Source organism: Marmota monax, unplaced genomic scaffold, assembly GCF_021218885.2.
Source record: "Marmota monax isolate L192 unplaced genomic scaffold, Marmota_monax_Labrador192_F-V1.1 WCK01_AAM20220418_F8-fsc00141, whole genome shotgun sequence".
NCBI lineage: Eukaryota > Metazoa > Chordata > Mammalia > Rodentia > Sciuridae > Marmota > Marmota monax.
The window spans coordinates 1,515,935-1,534,681 of NW_026692981.1; the positions used below are offsets into that span (position 1 = coordinate 1,515,935).

Consider the following 18,747-nt stretch of genomic DNA (forward strand, 5'->3'; position numbering starts at 1 on the left):
GACAATAAGAACCACAGCTATGAAATGCCTGTGACCCAGACTGGGTACAAGTTCTCCACCCATCACTGACTCATCTCCACAACCCGCAAATTAGTTTAGTGGCTATATTCACTCACCCATTGATTCACTGAACTTATTCTATATCCATTAACCCAATTTTTACCAAGTAGCAACCACGAGCCGTGCACTTGAGAATCACAGGGTACAGAGGAGCAAGACTTGAGCTGGAGCCCACTCGCAGTCATTGGAAAGCAGGTCACACAGGCTGGGGAAGAGTTAACTGAGACTCCGATTCTGATGCCAGGCCACACTTTTGTCCTAAGGCCCCAAAGGAGTTCAGCTTAAAGACTCACACCTGCCCCAATCCTGGTAAATTCAGGGAATGAAGTGGCCCCCTAGTAGCCAATCTCCACCCCCGTCTTCTGTAGATCCACGTTTCAATTCAAAACCTATCTTTTCATTATGAAAATCTTAAACCTCCAGATTCTATGGCCTCTGAAAGCTGGAGGAGTTGAAATGAGAGCCTACAATAAAACAATATCTAAATCATTTCTCATTGTAAACTGAGGCATCAGGAAGCTGCCTGGTATCTGTCCATAAACCATGCTGAACGTGCACGATCCCCAACCAAGCATCCCTTCCCACAGGAAAACAGACAAATCTTTCTCTCCCCATCTCTTGTGAAAACTAACAAGATTTCACTCCAATTTCATTCTGCTTACATGTAAATTTGCCAGAAAAGGCATATAAAGATGAATACTGACTAGCATAACTAACCAGACCAACCCTACCTCTTCACAGTTCCTGAAATCCTTTTGTTGTTTGTTTGTTTGGTGGGGGGAGTACCAGGGATTGAACCCAGGGGCACTCAACCACCGAGCCTCATCCCCAGCCCTGTTTCGTATTTTATTTAGAGACAGGGTCTCCCTGAGTTGCTTACATCTCACTTTTGCTGAGGCTGGCTTTGAACTGACGATCCTCCTCAGCCTCCCGAGCCACTGGGATCACAGGCCTGCGCCACTGCACCCGGCCTCCTGAAATTCTTTTTAAGGGCAACTTTATATAGAGGAAACACAGGAAAGGAGCAGCGAATTCACTGTTTGCAGCTGTGCTGATGTAACGTCAACGTTTTTTTCCAACTGAATGAGTACGTACTGAATGCTACACTAAGTGTGTCTTTCTGTTCATGAGGAAGGACTTCTCTGAAGCATCTCCATTACACATTTTACAAAATGGTATGCAAACCCCTTACAGGAAAATATCTGCTCAAGAAATAAAATGTATGCAGTTTACCAACATGAGAGAAAAAAATTTTTTTTACACAATTACTAAATTTTTTTAAAATTTTTTTTTAGTTGTAGTTGGACACAATACCTTTATTTATTTATTTTATGTGGAGCTGAGGATCAAACCCAGTGCCTTGCTTGTCCTAGGCAAGGACTCTACCGCTGAGCCACAACCCCAGCCCCACAACTATGAGGTTTTTGAAACTCAGCAAAGTCAAGCAACATCCCCACATGTTCAGTCACTCACCAGTCTTAGATCCTTCGAAGACAGCTTGGTGAACCACTGATTGTACTCCAGGGCAGCAACGATGGGGATGAGGTCCCTGGAAGGAAGGCAGGCAGTGCGTGAAGGACCCTCACAGACCAGCCCGGCCGGCCCGTGCGAGAGCCCACAGCACCCACTGGTACCCGCAAACGCAACATCCAGCCCACACAGTTTTGGCCACTGTACAACAATCCAATTCTCCATGGCATCTTCATCATGATGCATGCAGAACTCCCAAAGCTGAAGTCAGCCCCCTCCAGGGACCGACCGAGTCCTACTAAAGGAAATGAGGTGGGCAGCATTTATCTGGAGGGCGTCCTCCTTCTGAAAGGAGTCATAGGTCTAATTCTGCACTGTCTTATTTCTTTAGCCTGCTCCTTCATAAACTCTCTCGCCCTCATGTACGTCCCATATTCTCTGGGAGGAGGAGCTGGCAGCACAGGCGAGGACCAGCCCCTCCTGGCAGCAGGGGCTTCCCAGCGCAGAGTGACCATCTGCAACCACCTGGGAGTCTTCTCAGCTCTTGGTGGGGACCTCCTCCGTGCGGTCCAGGCATGACCCCGTCTGAAGCTCTCCACCAGGAGGGAGGCTACACTTCCCCAGCCACAGTCCCCACGGCACGTGCCTCCCTCACAATCCAGATGGAACCTGACAGTGCCCGCTCATCGACACACCGTGCAGGGTGGCAGCCGCAGACGTCCATCACTGCTGGGCTCAGCACGAGGACGGCATGCCACTGGGGTCACCGTGACACTGTCACAACTGCATGGGGGTCACGTCTTCAAGGAGAGGCCCCAGCCAATGTCTTCACCTGAGCGGGGACATGTGGTCACCCAGCATTCAGCTCATTCCATCTCCCATTCAATGCGTCCCTTAAGCACCGTCTCCTAGCACCTCAGACTCTGGATGCTTTGAAAACCAAGGGTCTGCTCTGGTTCTGTGGCTTCAGTGCGGCCACACACTTCATCCTCAGCGCATGCCACGTAGCAGACACTCAGGTTCTCGCTGACAGAAAAGAAGGCGGAAAGTGGGAGGAGCCCTGGAAAGTGATGTTTTCTGCAACATGGCTGCCAGGTCCTTCCCGCTGTCACCGCAAAACTCCCTGAGGAGGTGCCCCGCTGAGGTTTCACAGATAAAGAGACACACGGGAGACGAGGTCAAAGAGACAGGAGGAGGACCTCAACCCAGATGCGAAAGTGCCACGTGTGTACAGGTCACGGGACACGTTCCAGAGACAGGAAATGAGCACGCACAGGTGGGAGAAGAAAGGCAGCAAGAGGATGAGCAGCCCTGGCACGTCTCCTGAGCCCCGAGGAGAGACAGTGACCCGAGGCACAGACTCCAGGCCTGCAAAGAAGCAGGACCCAGAGCAAGGCATGACCCCGTCCAAGGTCAGAGCTGACACCAAAAGCATCGTCCTTAAGTGAAAAACAAAATCAATAAGTGAGACTATCAAAACCAAAAGCTAGTTGTGCAGAAGATGCTGTTAAGAGGAGGAAAAGCCAATCCACGTGCTGAGAAAGGACATCGCGAACAACATTGCTGACAGAAGAATCGACTCAGGATACAGAAAGCAAAATTCCCCAAACTCAATGCTGAGTTTTTAAAAATGGGCGAAAGCTCTAAGCAGACACTTTGTCAAATAATATAAATGTATAGCAAAGAAGCCCATGAGAAGACAACCAGAAATAGTAGCCACTAGGAAAACATGATTCAAACCCAAAATGAGACAAGCGCAGCCGCTCACGCCTGCCATCACCAAGACTCGGGAGGCTAAGGCAAGAGGATTGGAAACTGAAGGCCAGCCTCAGCGACTTAGAGAGACCCTGTCACAAAATTTAAAATAAAAAGGGCTAGAGATACGGCTCAGTAGTTAAAGGGCTTCTGGGTCCAATCCCCAGTTCCAAAAGGTAAATGGAAATAACAACAAGATACCACTTCACACACTTACTGAAGGGCTAAAACCAAAACGAGCAAAAACCTGGCAAAAGCAAAGGCTGCCAAGGACAAGAGCAGCGGACGCTCTCACACACAGCAGATAACGAGACAGTGGCACATCGGCACGCGACACTGTCACGGTGTCCCCCAGTCCAGTGCCTGCATGCCATGGGACCCAGAAGGCCACTGCTGGGTTTACATGAGAGTAATGACGGTCCACGCTATGCAAAGGCTCGAGGGCTCCCATTATCAAGGCTGGGTTCAGAATGGCCAGACACTAGAGCAGCTGTGTCCTGCGGTGACACTGAGGGACTTCCAGTTGAGGGTACGAAGGCCATGTCAGCTCCTGCCATGGAGCTCACAGTGGAACAGGATGCCCAGCTGTGAGGAAGGCCAGCAGACCCGCCTCCCAGGGGACAGCCAGCGCTCCCCACCAGATGCGGGGATGTGGCCTTGGGGTTCTTGTTGGGGGGCCATGAAGTTTGGCAGGTTTATCCTAGCAACAGACAGCAGAGCGCTAAACACCTAGAAGTGAGGGTTTCAGAGACACCAAGGAAGCGCCACGGAACCTCGTCGGCAGAATTTCTGCCCTGTGGCTGGGATGCACCAGAGAGCAGCGACCACCTGTGCCACGCAGGCCAGGTGCACCAGACCTGGGAGAAGCCCAAGGCTGGAGACCAGCCCAGGGGCTGGGACAGAGGCCAGGCAGGAGAGGGGTCCTCCCAGCGAGATCCACAGAGCCGATCAAACCAATCAGAACGCGGATTTCCATGGTGAAGCTACAGAGAAACACTGGGGTCACCATGACCACTGTCACAGGAGAGGCCCCAGCCGACGTCTTCACCTGAGCGGGGACATCTGGTTGGATTTAGGGTGACTGGCGTCCTGTTTCTCTAATGAGGCATCTCAGGGAAGGGCCTAGCAGCATCGTTCATGCAGACAACAGCTGAGCGAAATGTCACATCAGCAACAGGACAGACGGACGGCGGAATGCCCCCACATTAGAATTCAAGCCAGAACCACAAGCGACACACACCGCCACGTAGGACCTCGGGTGCTGAACGCCGTCTACCTAGCTGGAGTGTGAGGGAATGAGAGGGCGGGAGTCCTTCAGCAGACACCTTGTAAAAGCCCAGGCTGCACCGAGGACTCAGGACTCTGAACACCAGGCCCGGGTCAGGCCGAGCCAGCCTGGAGACCAGGCGTGGGACCCTTGGCCTGCTCAGGATGCATGGCATCCGGGAACCAGAAAGGGCCGGACGTGGCCACTGAAGCAGAAGACATCCAGCATGCCAGACAGCAGCAGCCTCCCCTCTCCCAAGATGCACTCCCCGTGGCCTCCCTGCACCGTGACAGAGAGAGCACACAGGGAATCTGGCACAAATAGTTCAGGGGGCCTGCCAAGGAGGACCCCGATGTGGATGACCTGGAGCGGCTGTGTCCGCCAGGACCTCTCCCCTCCCCATCCTCTCCAGGGGTCCTGCTGCCATCCCCCTCCTCCATACGCGGGACACTCACTGACACCGACTTCCCGTAGAGGAAAGAGATAACTGCCGTCTCCCACGAGTCCCACTGTGACAGCCCTCTGCTGGGGCAGCCTCGGATCTGAAGATTGGGGCTGGTAACAAGTCACCACCTCAGGGAACCCTCCCGCAAGTCCTGGCCACCTTGCCCCACAGCATTCCCTGCTGGTCCCTCGAGTCACTGCCACCTCCTTCAAGGGAGAAAGGTGTTTCGAGATTCTGAGAAAAAAGTCTTCTCGAGCTCCATGATATCATCCTTTTTTTTCTTTTTTCTTTGGTCCTGGGGATTGAACTTAGGGGCACTCAATCACTGAGCCACATCTCTAGCCCTTTAATTTTATTTACAGACAGGTCTTGCTGAGTTGCTTAGGGACTCTGATAAGTTGCTGAGGCTGGCTTTGAACTTGAGATGCTCCTGCCTCCGCCTCAGGAGCCACTGGGTCATCACTTCTTAACACTACAGAGACACGAGGCCATTAAACTCCTCTGTCTCACCTTTTTTCTGGATAAAAATGTATTACACTGTTTTTGTTTAATCCAGTCTCTTTGGGTTTCTAACAAACCCTGGGAATCATTCCTTTCTAACACTGGATTCCTCATTCCTTGACACATCTGAATAAGCTGATCCTCCCTTAAAACTCTAAAAACCGAGTGCTTCTCTTACCTCTCTCCAGAGACAAGTCGCCACAAAACCAACAAGATGAGAGCATCCTAAGAAGGACCAGAAACCTGTCCCTGGAAAGCCAATTTTCTCTAATGCAAGAAGTCAGTAACTTAAATTCTTTTTCTTTAAAGTAAGAGAATTCATTATTTTATATAGTTGTTTGTTTTAAAAGAGGGCAAGCCTTTTGGGATATGGAAAATAGCTGGAATTCCTCCAAACACTTTTATGAACCACCACAAAGTGCTCTGAGGTCCACATCGTCTTCACAAGGACCCCAGGAGGAGCTGTGAACACTGGGGAGCAAGGAAGGCTCCCAGGGATCAGAGCTGCGGTCATCTGCATGTCACAGGGGTGTGCAGACAGGGCCAGGAGTCGGACCCAGCCCGGGAGACACACTAGCCTCCTGCGGCACATTTTGTCACCACCACCTGCCCACTGAGCTGCTTTCCTTAGCATCAAAATCTTCACCTCCTCTACAGGAACCCAGGACGGTTTTACCTGCAGGTTTTCAGATCAAAGACTTGGAAACCCCTCTCGTCACATTTAACCATCCGTTTGTTTGCTGATTTCAAAGCCAATACTAACATGTATTCTGAAGCCTGAAGCAACATCTCAAATAACAATTGTACTCTATTATTTTAAATATCAAAAATAGACGAGTAAGCCAGGTGTGGTGGCACTTGCCTATCGTCCCAGCTACCTGGAAGGCTGAGAAAGGACTATGAAGTCCAGGAGTTCAGGTTGACCCGAGCCACACAGCAAGACCTTGGCTCTTAAAGCATTTTTTTTTTCATTAAAAAATAAACGACTAATATATGGGGCCTATTTAAAAAGTTAAAATGCAAAAAATCAAGGAAGCTGGCAGGAGATTCAGGCTCCAGCCCTCTCACCAGCCTGGGACACTCTCGGTTCTGGACACGCTGCTGAACCAGCAGTTCTGACCTCATCTGCAGGTGTGCGGGAGCTCAGAGGAACTTCACCGTCCAGTGATTAGTCTCAAGCCAAATCTCCCTCGCTCCCTTACCCCTGCCTGCCATCTCGCTAGAATTTTAAGAGGACAGTGATTTTGAAGAGTGTGTCAGACACCAGGAAAGTGTGAAAGGACATGGGCAGGTTTGAAGGAGGCCTACCCGGCAGCAGTCCACAATCTGGGTAACACACACAGGCAGCACCGTCCACAGAGCAGGACGGCTTTCAGCATCCCACATCCCAAGGAGGGAAGACCCCTAACAAACCCCACAAACACTGGAAGGGTCGAAGGAGCCGTTCCGGCAGGAGCGGATCCCCGCTGCGCTTCTTGCACACACACCAGGGCACCGCACTCTCGGGGAAAGGCTGCTGATGGCGGTACTGCCTGGCAGGCACGTACATCCGGTAAGTCTTTCAGAGCATAGTCTCCCGTGTCCGGTGAGAGCGATATCTAGATTGAAAACCGGAGTCGGAAAGCTTTCCAAAGTTAGCAGTGTTTCAACTTGGCTCTGCCTCCTGGCACGGTGTTCGTGCAGAGGTGCGTCCTGAGTATTGATAACTCCAGAGCGGGACCAACCATGCGGACCCTGTGAAGGAGGTGACTGCCTGCAGCAGCCCATGGACAATCTTGGAGGTCAAGAGGAGAGGCCTCTGGAGGCTGGGACCACTCGCTCCTAACTGCACAGCACTTCCAGCACGCCCGTGTGTTCGCCCGTGTGTTCACCCGGGAGACACGTGTGTCCCGTACTGTTAGGCCCAGAGAAACACTCTCACAAGGACCAGTAAGAAAAAACACCCGCCCCAAGACAAGCTCTAGTGTTGGCTCCACATGCCCCAGAGTGTCATCTTGTGCCCCACCGGGTTCACCTCACCCAGACTGGCAGCCAGTGTCACACAGACACAGGGAAACTGGGAAATGGCCAGAAGCCAGTGCTATTTACACCTGGCTCACACCCCAAACACCATCTCTTCCTTCTTAAACAAGAGCAAGAACAAAGAAATGGAGCCCAGACTAGAAAAGAATTCCACCAGTGCCCTGAGGACAAGCCAGATGTCACCCAGCCTTGGAGCTCCTTCCTAGAGGTATCTTGCTCAAGCATGTCACCTTGGGGCTGAGGTTGTGGCTCAGTGCCTGGCACATGTGAGGCACTGGGTCTGACACTCGGCACCACATTAAAAAAATAAAGTTATTTCCACCTACAACTAAGAAAACATTTTTAAAAAGAGTGTCACCGTGATGCGGAAGCAACAGCACAACACAAAGGCCTGAGTCTGCACCCAGGGCTCTCGGAAGCCAAGTTCAGCCCAGTGATGCATGTCGCTGGGACCTCGGAGCGCCATGGGATTAGCGCCTCTTAGAACCTTCCTGGAACAAGAGCAATCAAAGCGCTGAAAGCTGTAAGCTCTGGCCATGACCTCTGCCCTCATCACTCCCTGTCACTCCAACGACAGCATAATGACACTTTAAACCCTGCAGCTCACAGACCTTGGAGCCATCATGAGAAATGTGTCGCTAAGCCTTTTCCCATCTACGCCTCTTGTTGGCCCACTGACACCTAAACCAGAAAATCAAAAGAACACACTTACACAGAATTTTGAACCTTAGAAAAAAGAACTGAGTGGACACTTTTCCTAGTTCCAAATTATGTTACTTTCCTAAAGACGAACAGGATGAGTCTGTTATGACCACTGTCACCCTCACATCTGGATGCTTGAGAAGGGAAAAGGGGGCACAGGGGGCTGAGATGAAGGAAATCAAATTCCACGCATGCATGACTTCGTGACGATGAACCTATCACTTATAACTAGAATGCTCTAATAAACAAAAAAAAAAAGAAAAAGAAAAGGATGTTTTCCAAAACTCAATCTAGAATTTCAGTGACAGAAAAGTCCTTCTAACTCTTCAAGCAAGAAAAGTAGATAATTTTGGTCTTTTCTGTTAATTCAGTGTTTACAGAAAATGGAAAATTCTCTGGCTTCAGAGTCAGAAAATACACCTGTGGGGAACTAGAGCTTCCTGATTTTAGATACCACGTAATACCTCTGGTGATTACGTTCAGTTCAGTCTTTACACAGTTTCCCTTTGCTGACAAGTGACTGGATTAATCACGGAGGATGAGCAGAAAGCACAGCACTGACGTGGGCACCACCTGACACCGCCTGGCACCACCTGGGCACAGGAAATCCTCAGGGAACAACACGCAAATCGAGGGCAAGCCCCGCAGGCTACCTGCAGCACCTGCCCCTCCTGTGGGCCAGGTGACCCCCTGTGCAGTCCATGGAGTCCTGGGGGACCCCAAGACCCACCCAGAGGTTCGCTCTAAAATGTAAGATGCAAACTGCTCACTCCAAGTCAGTCACCAGAGAGTGCTATCGCCTCTCCCAACAGGGAAGCTGCATCTTAAAGCAAAGTCTAGAATTTAGGTAAATAATATATTTGCCACTTACACTTTTTCCAGAGTTAGTGGTGATATTTAACAAACACTGCTTTTCTCCCCTTTGAATGGTACACACAACGCAGTGAACCAGTTTTTCTAAAGGACCAATGCACAGTGCTACAAAACCACATGCATATGGGTGAGACCCACTCAAAGAATCAATACCTGATGCTGGAGGCTTCCATTCCCATCTATTCCCCAGGCAACTCTTGTTTTAATGGGAAATGCTTTCAGAGTAGAACATTTTCCCTTTTTCTTTCTCGGTTCGCTTTTTTATGAGCTCCATAGGAAACATCTGGCCTAAATTTGAGTAAGAAGTTTCCCTCCTATGAAGAGGAGGAGAACAGTCCTAAGCAGGAGAAAATTGCCTGTTCCAAGAAAGGAAGCGAATCCAACCTTGAGACCCAGAGGCTGGAGGCCTGAGCACACGCCGCCAACAGGCCAAGTCTGCTGCTCGGTCCTCCACAGAGCAGGCTGTGCACAGAGGAGGTGAGCCCACAAAGTCCACACCTTCCACCCCCACCTCAGGGGCAGGACGTGCCAGGGAGCCCTCTGCAACTCGGCATTTCCTGATAGGTAGATGGAAAACTGATCTCCAATGATATTCTCCTAGTCAAGAGAGTGGTGCTAAGAAACACGACCAAAATCGATTCCCTGGGACATTGCAGTTGTCCAAATGACAGAAGAGGTACAGCTGGGCTCCCAAACATCCTCAATTCCAAACAGAGAAAAGATTCAGTGTGCAGGGGATCCCCACATCAGGACTGCCCGTGTCCACCTAAGCAAGCAGCAGATACCGAGGACTGAAGAGATGGGAGGGCCAGGACGAGGCACCTGGACAGGCATTCTGGAGGAGAGCCAAAGAGGCTTTGTTAGTCAGAAAACCCGACTGGACAGGTCTGCCTTCCCAGAGAGAAAAGGGAACCAAATAAGATTTTCTCTGGGACCTGGATCCCAGGAGCCACAGGCCTCCATATATTCAAACAACAACAGGGAAACCAGAAAGTCTCCCAAATGATTTGTAACACGTTTCACAGATTCACTATTCATCTCCCAAGTCAGATATTGGCAAACAGATCTGCACCAACACATGCACAGATACCCAACCAACAGGTCTCCAATTCATGTGGAAGTGGTGAACTAAAAGGCCTTTGTTAGGATTTTAGGACAGAACTTCATCCGAGAAATCAAAGGGTAAGGAGGTAAAACATACAGAGTAGATCAAATTGACTTTCACAAGGTAGTATAAGAACCAGGAATCGTACCTCTTTCGTGGTGAAACGCAGCACATTTCCTAAACATGAGCTCAGTTTGGTACATACATGCACCTCCACAAACCATACACGGTGACAAACATGCTTGAAACTAGAACTTGAAGGGCAAAATCCAGAGAGTCCCAGATTCTTTTGATTCCCCTTGTAAAAAGGACTCTCTGGGGATCATGCATGTCCCTAAATGACAAAAAAGAGCTCCAGCTCTGAAAATCAATTTAGGAAGAGGAAAAAAAGAAAAAAGAACGGGCGTACCTGTGGTCCAGATGACTGAAGTCTTGTAAACTCAACTCCCTGGTGTCTTGTGTCAGGTAAATCGTATCCACATCCTATGAGATTCCAATCAGGCACATTGTTAATCCACGGAGACATCAAAGAAGCAGGACAGACTCAGAGTCAGACAATGTCATAGGCAGACTTTATGTATTTCAAGGAAGGAAGATTTTAAGCAAAAAAAAAAAAAAAAAAAATGAGTGGTGGGAAAAGAGAAAGAAGCTAGGGGTGTGTGCACACGTAGGCAGAAGCACCTACCCACTGTACTTCTTCCCTGTAGGAAAATCCCAGCCAGTCACACACGCAGGCGTACATCTGAGAAAAACCACCTGAATGTGAGACAGAAGCGTTACAATGTTGACAGGTTTCAGCAAAATGATTTTTAAGTTAAATTTTACAAGCTGAAGTATGGCCGCTGTTGACGGTGCTGACTATCCTCTCCACTGGGGGAAACAGCAGACCTTCCTGTTCTATAGTGAGCACACAGCGGGACGCCATGCAGCTTAAGTACAGGACTCCTGTCCACCAAACTGAAGTCTGGGCGGTGCTGATTACACCTTAAGCTAATTGTACATTTACGGTAGCAAGCCAGGAATAGACCGACTTCCCCGCCAGGACGTCCACCCGCAGCTACGTCCTGGTTTTAAAATCCACGCTCACCACAGGGGCCCTGCTCTGCCACAGTCTGGCTGTCCCACAGGGCCTGGAGACTGGCCAGGCGTTCAGATGGCTCCATGGAGACCTTCTTCATGATTCTCCTGCAAAATTATCAACAACAGATTTCAAAAATCAACTTTTTGAAATAGCATATAGACACTGACTTTGTATATGCTTTTCTTTTTTAAGTCAAGGTAGATATAAATTCATTTGTGACAATATAACTCCATTATTTGAACACTAGGAAGTGGACATTTACTTTGTTTTTACTTATTCTTTTTAGTTACACATGACAGCAGAATCCAATTTGACATACTTATACAAGCACGGGATGTATCATACTTACACAAGCACGGATGTATCTCATTCTTGTGACGTAGAGATGGCGGATTCACTGAGTTGTTTTCGTATGTGCACATGGTAAAATTATGACAGGTCCATTCCACTGTCTTTCCTTTTCCTATTCCCCATCCGTTCCCTCCATCCCCCATTATCTAATCTACTGAACTTCTACTCTTCCCTTCAAATCCATCCCCCTTATTGAGGGTTAGCTCCTAAAAGTCAGAGAAAACATTTGAACTTTAGCTTTTGGGAATTGGCTTATTTCACTTAGCATGATAGTCTCCAGATCCATCTATTTGATGGCAAATGTCATAAGTCATTTTGCTTTAAGGCTGAATAATATTCCATTTTGTATACATACCACATTTTCTTTGTCCATTCATCTGTTGAAGGGCACCTAGGTTGGTTCCATAGCTTGGCTATTATGACTTGTCCTACTATAAACATTGATGTGGCACCGTCACTGTACTATGCCGATTTTGATCTTTGGGATATACACTAAGGAGTGGGATACCTGGGTCATATGGCGGTTCCATTCCTAGTTTTTTGAGGAATCTCCATAACACCTTCCAGAGTGGTTGCACTAATTTTCAGTTCCACCAACAATGTAAGAGAGTACCCACGTCTTCAACAAAATTTATTATCATTTATATTGTTGATAATCACCATTCTCAGTGTGTTTTTAATTTGTGTTTCTCAAATGCTAGAAACATGCAGCATTTTTTTCCTATATTTGTTGACCCTTCATGTTTCTTCTTCTCTGAAGTGTCTGTTCAGTTCCTTTGCCCATTTTTTTTTTAAGTTTTCTGAGTTCTTTTCTTTATATATCCTGAAAATTACCCTGAAGTGCAGGTAGCAAAGATCTCCCATTCTGTTGGCTCCCTATTAGGCTCTTGGTTATTTTTTAGTATGACACCATCCCATTTACTGATGCTTGATTTTACTTCTTGCACTTCAGGAGTCTTATTGAGAAACTGGGTTCCTAAGCTGACATGTTGGAGAGCTGGGTCTATATTTTCTTCTAGTATGTGCAGGGTTTCTGCTCTAATACCTAGGTCCTTGATCCAGGAAGCAGAAATTTATAAGAACTTAAATTCATCTATTTAACTTCTCTTTGTAAACTAAATATTTAAAAGTGTAAGTAGTTGTCGAGAGCCATCATGGGCTGTGTGTGGACTACACTGGCACCGCGGCCTAGTGAATAGGAAAATCTGGTGCCTGGGAACTTCCAGTGGACATTTCCTCTGGCTGATTGCCCAGACACATGGTGAGCCCTATTCAAGCTCTGCCCCACGTCCCACACAGCACCAGAGATGGGGTGGCCTGCTGCAGCCACACAGCCTCAGAAAGGGGTGTGACCTGCCAAGATGCCAATCAACCTGCTGACTGCAAGACACCATGAAGCAAGACTCCACCCCTGAAATCTCACCCCTGACCTTGATGGACCCCATTAAATAAACCACGGGAATCATTTTCTAATTGTCCAGCTCCGGTTCCTGTGTGGGCTGGATCTTTCAGGCGCTCCAGGCTCCCTTTAAAACTATCTTTTCAGACTCTATCTTTTGTTCTTCACTATTTATTCTAGACTTTAATTTCTTGGGTGGCTCACACCCTCCTGAGCAGGAAGAAGAACCCCCTAACAAGGCGCTGGATGCCTCTTCACCAGTCGTCTTTACACTGCTGCTTCATTGTTCATCTGTAAGAGTCTGTTAGAATAGTTAGACAGCAGTGTGTGCTGGGGCTGGGGCTGGGGCTCAGTTGCAGAGCGCTTGCCTAGCATGAGGGAGGCACTGGTTCGATCCTCAGCACCACATAAAAAATAGATTAATAAACAAAGATATTGTGCATCCCTCTGCCACTAAAAAAAAGTTTAAAAAACAGTTGAGTTCTACTTAATGAACTGAGTTATTTGATGATGTCTACACAGATCAAATTACTAATCGTCAAAGAGCTCAAATACAAGTCTCCTCCTAAGTCCTCCCCTAGCACCCTGGACAAGTGCTCACCAGGAAACTCATCATTCCATATTCGGATGGCTCTTCCTTTCCCTCTCTTCCCCTGGACACAGATTCTGCTGGGACTGGGCAGCTCAGTCCCTCCCACCCCCCTCCTCCCGTAGCTCCCAGCCTCACAGGGAGAGGTGGGACAGAGCAAGGGTTAGGAACACAGCCGGGGCCCCAAGGTGCACTCTTCACAGCGCTGTCAAGCCACAGCGCTCACCCCCAGGCTCGTGAGACAGAAGACGCTTAGGAAGGTGTCAGAATACCTGGGGCAGGTGGGGCCTCCACCAAGGCCGGGCCACCTGACCACTAGGTGGGAGCTGTCCTTCCCAATGAGAGGACATCGCAGAGCCTGGAACACTGGGATGGCTGACCCGGGCTCAGTGCTGTCCTTCTGGCTACATAAGACAGTGAAGCCAGATTTTACGCAAAGCAACAGCTGAGCTGTCGGACCCAGCCCAGGCTCCGACGACGGAGTGGCCGGGACACGCTGAGCTGGACCTTCGTCTGACTATCTTTACTTCTCTTCCAAGACGTGAGCTTTGCTTCAGAGACCCGAAGGGTGCGTTGCCACCAGGACACACGGGGGGCAGAAGAGCTCCGCAGAAGCAGGAAGAGACCAAGGCAACCATCTAAACAGGTAGCCAGTGGGCTTGAGAATGGCTGGGGTACGGCCTGACCACGTTCCCAGAGTTCACGTGCTGGACGCTCGAGACCCAGCGGGAGTATTGCTGAGTTGGTGGAACCGTTATGAGGTGGGCCTTGCGCAGTTGGGTCACAGGGGCACCGCCTGGGGGGCACTAACGCAGGTTTTACAGAGTGAATCTGTTCTCACGAGGGTGGGTTGTTACAAAGCAAGGCCAGTCCACACACTTGGCCCCTTCTGCACAAGCTGTTTCCCTCCCTGCCGTGTTGTGACACAGCCAGGGCGAGCCCTCCTGAGAACAAACAGGTGAGGGCGGCCACAATGGACTTTCAGCCTCCAGAACCTCAAGAAAAATAAACCACTTTTCTTTATAAAGTACCCATCCAGCCTACAATATTTTGTTATAGCAACGGAAAACAGACTGAGCTAGTGGGAGTCTGGGTTATAGGGAATCATCAAATATACAACTTTGGAAAACAAAGCTTCAGTGCCAAAGCAACAGTGGACATCACAGGCAGGGGGGCGGGGGGCGGGGGGCGGGGGTGGTAAAGGGAGATCAAAGGGAAAGAAGAGGGAGAGGGAGGGCAGAGGCAGCTCTGCAGACGGTGTGGCACCACCCGAGTCATCTGCCTGAGGGACTCCCAGTTGCTCTGCTTTCCAACAGTTGTCATCTTCCGTTTTTGCTGAGATTTCAGGAGTAAAAGGAGTCCCGCGAAACACGCGCATTATCTCCAAAAGCAACCAAGAATAAACTTCAGCATCTGGGAACGGCTCAGGGACCAGTGAGAGGAAACCCCTTCTGCACAACCTGTTCTCCGCTCGTGGGTGTGCACGGGGGCTCACACTCACGGGGAAGAGTGTCAGACAGACAGACGAAGTTGCTGCTGTAAGAATGGGTGGTAAAGCCAAACCCCAGGGTGCAGGAGAGGCCCATCAGTGTCCCACAGGGTGCCACAGGGCTGAATCAGCAAAGTTTGCATTCCACACACTTAATTTACACAAGACTCAGAAAACAGTCACATCTGGCAAAAAAACAGCAAACTAGGTAACAGGATCAGCTCTTCATGCAAATCTCAGGATGAGCCGTTGCCCTGGAGAATCTCTTCACGTTACCTTAGCCCACTTAGCAACTGACTTCAACCTCAATGCCAGCGTTCATCCTGGGCAGGAAGGGACCGTCCCCACAGAGCACAGCCCTGATGACCCAGCGCTTCACACAGAGGGAAGGCTGGGGGCTGCACGCAGGAGCCGTCTCTCACTCACACCCATCGAGCATCTCAGCATAACCACGTTCTCATGCCTCAGTCAACTTTCGGCTTCATAAAGGGATCTGCATTGTCATTTTTATTGCTGCTGTAAAGAAGCGTCGTTCCAATTCAGCAACTCTAACCTCAGCCCATTTTCAGAGGTCTCACATGAAAGAATGATCAAGCATGCCAAAAGAAGAAGAAGTCACGTGGTTACCAGCTGGAGGACACGAACCACATCTCACCAAATGTGAAACGACATCACAGAAATGCACCTGGCTCCCAGGTAATCTTAGAAATCATAACTAGCAGAGAAGTTCGCCAGAGGTACCCCTGATCTCCTTCTCACCACATAGGCTGCAATCCAGCACCTCTGAGGACGGGCTGCTAGGAGAACAGGTGCCTCAAAAGGTAAATTCAAACCAAAACTATAACCGTCATTTTGGTCGAAGCTTCCAAATCCTTCACGAGCTCCCTAGTGCCAAACCTTGAGGCTTTGCCTCACAGATCTCTACAGCTGAGGCTCACTCTCAACTCACAGAAGGACCTGCAGGTGACCCTGCACCTGCCACCCACTCCCTCCCAGCCTCAGCCTCCAGCCTCCGCAGCTAACCACAGCACCTTCCAGGGCCCTCTCACACAGGGGGAAGCCCTCCTCTAAACAGAAGCCAAATGTCATCTGCTTGCCTCTGGGTGAACAGGGCTTTCCTCTGGAGGGTGCCGGATTCACACTCCTCCCTCTATTATTTGCAGAAGCTTTTTACAAACCTGTCCAAGGTTTACTCCTCTATGATGCCTAAGGAGCTTCTTGGATCGACATTTTCTGAGTTAATTCAAACCTGTTCTGATGACTTCATTTAATGTTTAAAATAAATTAGCTTCATGTAAAAAAAAAAAAAAAAAAAAAAAAACAGGGTTCTTTGATATTAAAAAGCTTCAGATCATTTAAAAAAAATAAATAAAAGCTCTGGGAAGTGGAGAGTCACTGCAGGAAGCTGAGATGGGAGGAGATGCGCACCCCTGGCTGTAAGCACCCCGAGCCCAGCCCCGCAGTCCCTGAGGGGGGCCTCCAGCGCTGGGCACAGAATGACAAGCAGCTGGGCCAGAAGCATGGCCCAGTGGCCTGCTCAGGGCTGGGTTTCAGGTCAGTTCATGATTTATTCTTTAAATCTTCTCTACGTCCCGAAATAACCTTTTCCTATTTGACAAAGATAAAAAAGTCATTTTGGAAGGGAGAGAGGGAAGAAAAAATAAACATCTTAATATGTATCTGTAGAGCTGAGCTGAGGAGGAAAATACTCCTGTGAATATGCATCCAAAGGACATTCTTCATTCTCTCCTTACCAGCATTCTCTTGATGGAAAGAGGGCTGATTCTATTTTGCAGCTATTTTTACATTTTTTATGTGTTTGATTCTGATCCTGGACACTGTTTTCAGAGTCGGGTCCTGCTTTACTGCGCTCCCAAAGCAACCCTGAGGACCGAGGGTGACTCTAGCTCTGCCTCCTGATTCTCCTGGTCCCTAAACCTTGTCCTGCCACCCTCCCTGGCACCAGGGCCCCTGATCAAGGAAGGGGACAAGGGCTGGGGACCTAAGGACTCCGCAACAGGCTCCTGCATTGGGTGGGATGAAGGACTCCAAGGCCAGAGAATCCCAAATAGAGCTCCATGTCCTCCACTGGCTCTGAGCCACCTGTAACGTCACAGGGATGAACTTTATTTTGCATGCTGCCTGCTATTTATACGCAGGAAGTATCTCCCTGTCAGCTCTGACTCAGGGCACACTGGGAACTGGGAAGGAAGGGTCCAGCCAGGCATCTTGCCCCCTCTCTACGCAATAACCAGTACCCACTGTCCATCTCTCCTGTGAACCATGTGACAGCACCTCAGAACTTCAAGAGGAAGAGCACACAAGGTGTCGTAGGGTGCTAGGAGCTCACTGGGACGCTGCACTGCGAGAGGAGAGCCACACGGAGGACACCTCCACTGTTTTCACCCTCCCTTCTCCCACTTGGCTCCTGCATGTCAACAGCCACCCATCCCCCCCTTCTCCTCCAAATCTGGACATCCCCCAGGGGTGCCCGTCACCTGCACCCTTGCCTTCTTCACACCACCTCTCTCAAGAGTCCACGGAGGTCAGCCAGCACTTACCTGCAAGGGACCTGACACCTGATTTCCAGCCAGACTTGCCCCCCAACCCCAGGAAGCCAGGGACACTCAGTGCCCTCAGAAGTCAGCTCCCCAATAGTCACCCAGAGGGCCCAGTGCAGAGCTGCCGCGCAGACAGACAAGCAGCGCCCCAGAGGGCAGAGGACAGGGTGCTCCCAGTCCACAGAGCCACCCTCCAGCCCTCAGTGGGCCCCTGGGACACTGTAGGCACAGATTCCCGGGGGGAAGTCCCAGAAATCCCCCGCCACATGCCACCCTGCACACACCCACATGCTCCCCAGCCTCTCTCAGGAGGGTTCCTACAACCTGAGAACCAGGCCCTTCCTGCTTTCTGACAGATGCGTGTCTCAGCCTTTTCATCTGGACCAGGCCCATTCCCCACTCTAGGACCCCCACACCCCCACGGCCTGTGGTCCAGGCGCTCGCTCGGTCCTGATCTAAAGGCCTAACTAAATGCCTGGGGGTGTGCGGTGGAATTCACTGACACCCTACTGTGTGCTTCAGAAAACTCAGTAGAAATGAAAGAGCAGTTGATTGATTGTTTAGTTTGGGGGTTTTGTTTGTTGTTTGTTTGTTTTTGAGGTAAAAGAAGAGCTGGGCTCATGATTGACATTCTGATGGACGCCTTGACATAAAGCTCCCCCGGCCTTCTGCTGAACCAGGAGTGGATTCACACAGGGCCCAGCTGGAGCTACAGGGAGACAGTCCTGAAGTCGGCTTACTAAGGAGGGGGGGCCCAGCCATGAAAGTAGAGGGGGAGGAGGCTGAGGGCAGGAAGGAGGGACAGACAGGGAGGAGCTGCGGGGGAGATCACCAGACCACGCTGCGTACACACAGGCACGTGCCACAGGGCGCTCCACCTTTACGCCTGCCTATGAACCCCATTAAAAAACGAGAAATAAATAGAGGGGAAACCTGCAGAGAGGGAAGAGGGAGTAAAAGAGGAAGCCTGGGGACTGAGTGGAGCAGGTCACACCCCGTGCGTGTGACCATGTCAGATGAGCCCCGCTGTGTTGGACCACAACGCACTCATGAGGACATATTTTTAAGAGGTTTCTG

General features: G+C 49.9%; 1 protein-coding gene across 4 annotated transcripts in view; it reads right to left on the bottom strand.

The window, feature by feature from the left end:
- Carmil1 (capping protein regulator and myosin 1 linker 1) overlaps positions 1 to 18,747 on the bottom strand; it is a 237,699-nt gene that overhangs the window by 113,956 nt on the left and 104,996 nt on the right. For all 4 annotated transcript variants that reach the window (XM_058582007.1, XM_046452369.2, XM_046452370.2 and 1 more), the window contains 4 exons: positions 11,288 to 11,385; positions 10,886 to 10,956; positions 10,610 to 10,683; positions 1,534 to 1,609 (listed from right to left, as the gene is read on the bottom strand). In XM_058582007.1, coding sequence (XP_058437990.1) covers positions 1,534 to 1,609; positions 10,610 to 10,683; positions 10,886 to 10,956; positions 11,288 to 11,385 — 319 coding nt within the window. The remainder of the gene's footprint in view (positions 1 to 1,533; positions 1,610 to 10,609; positions 10,684 to 10,885; positions 10,957 to 11,287; positions 11,386 to 18,747) is intronic.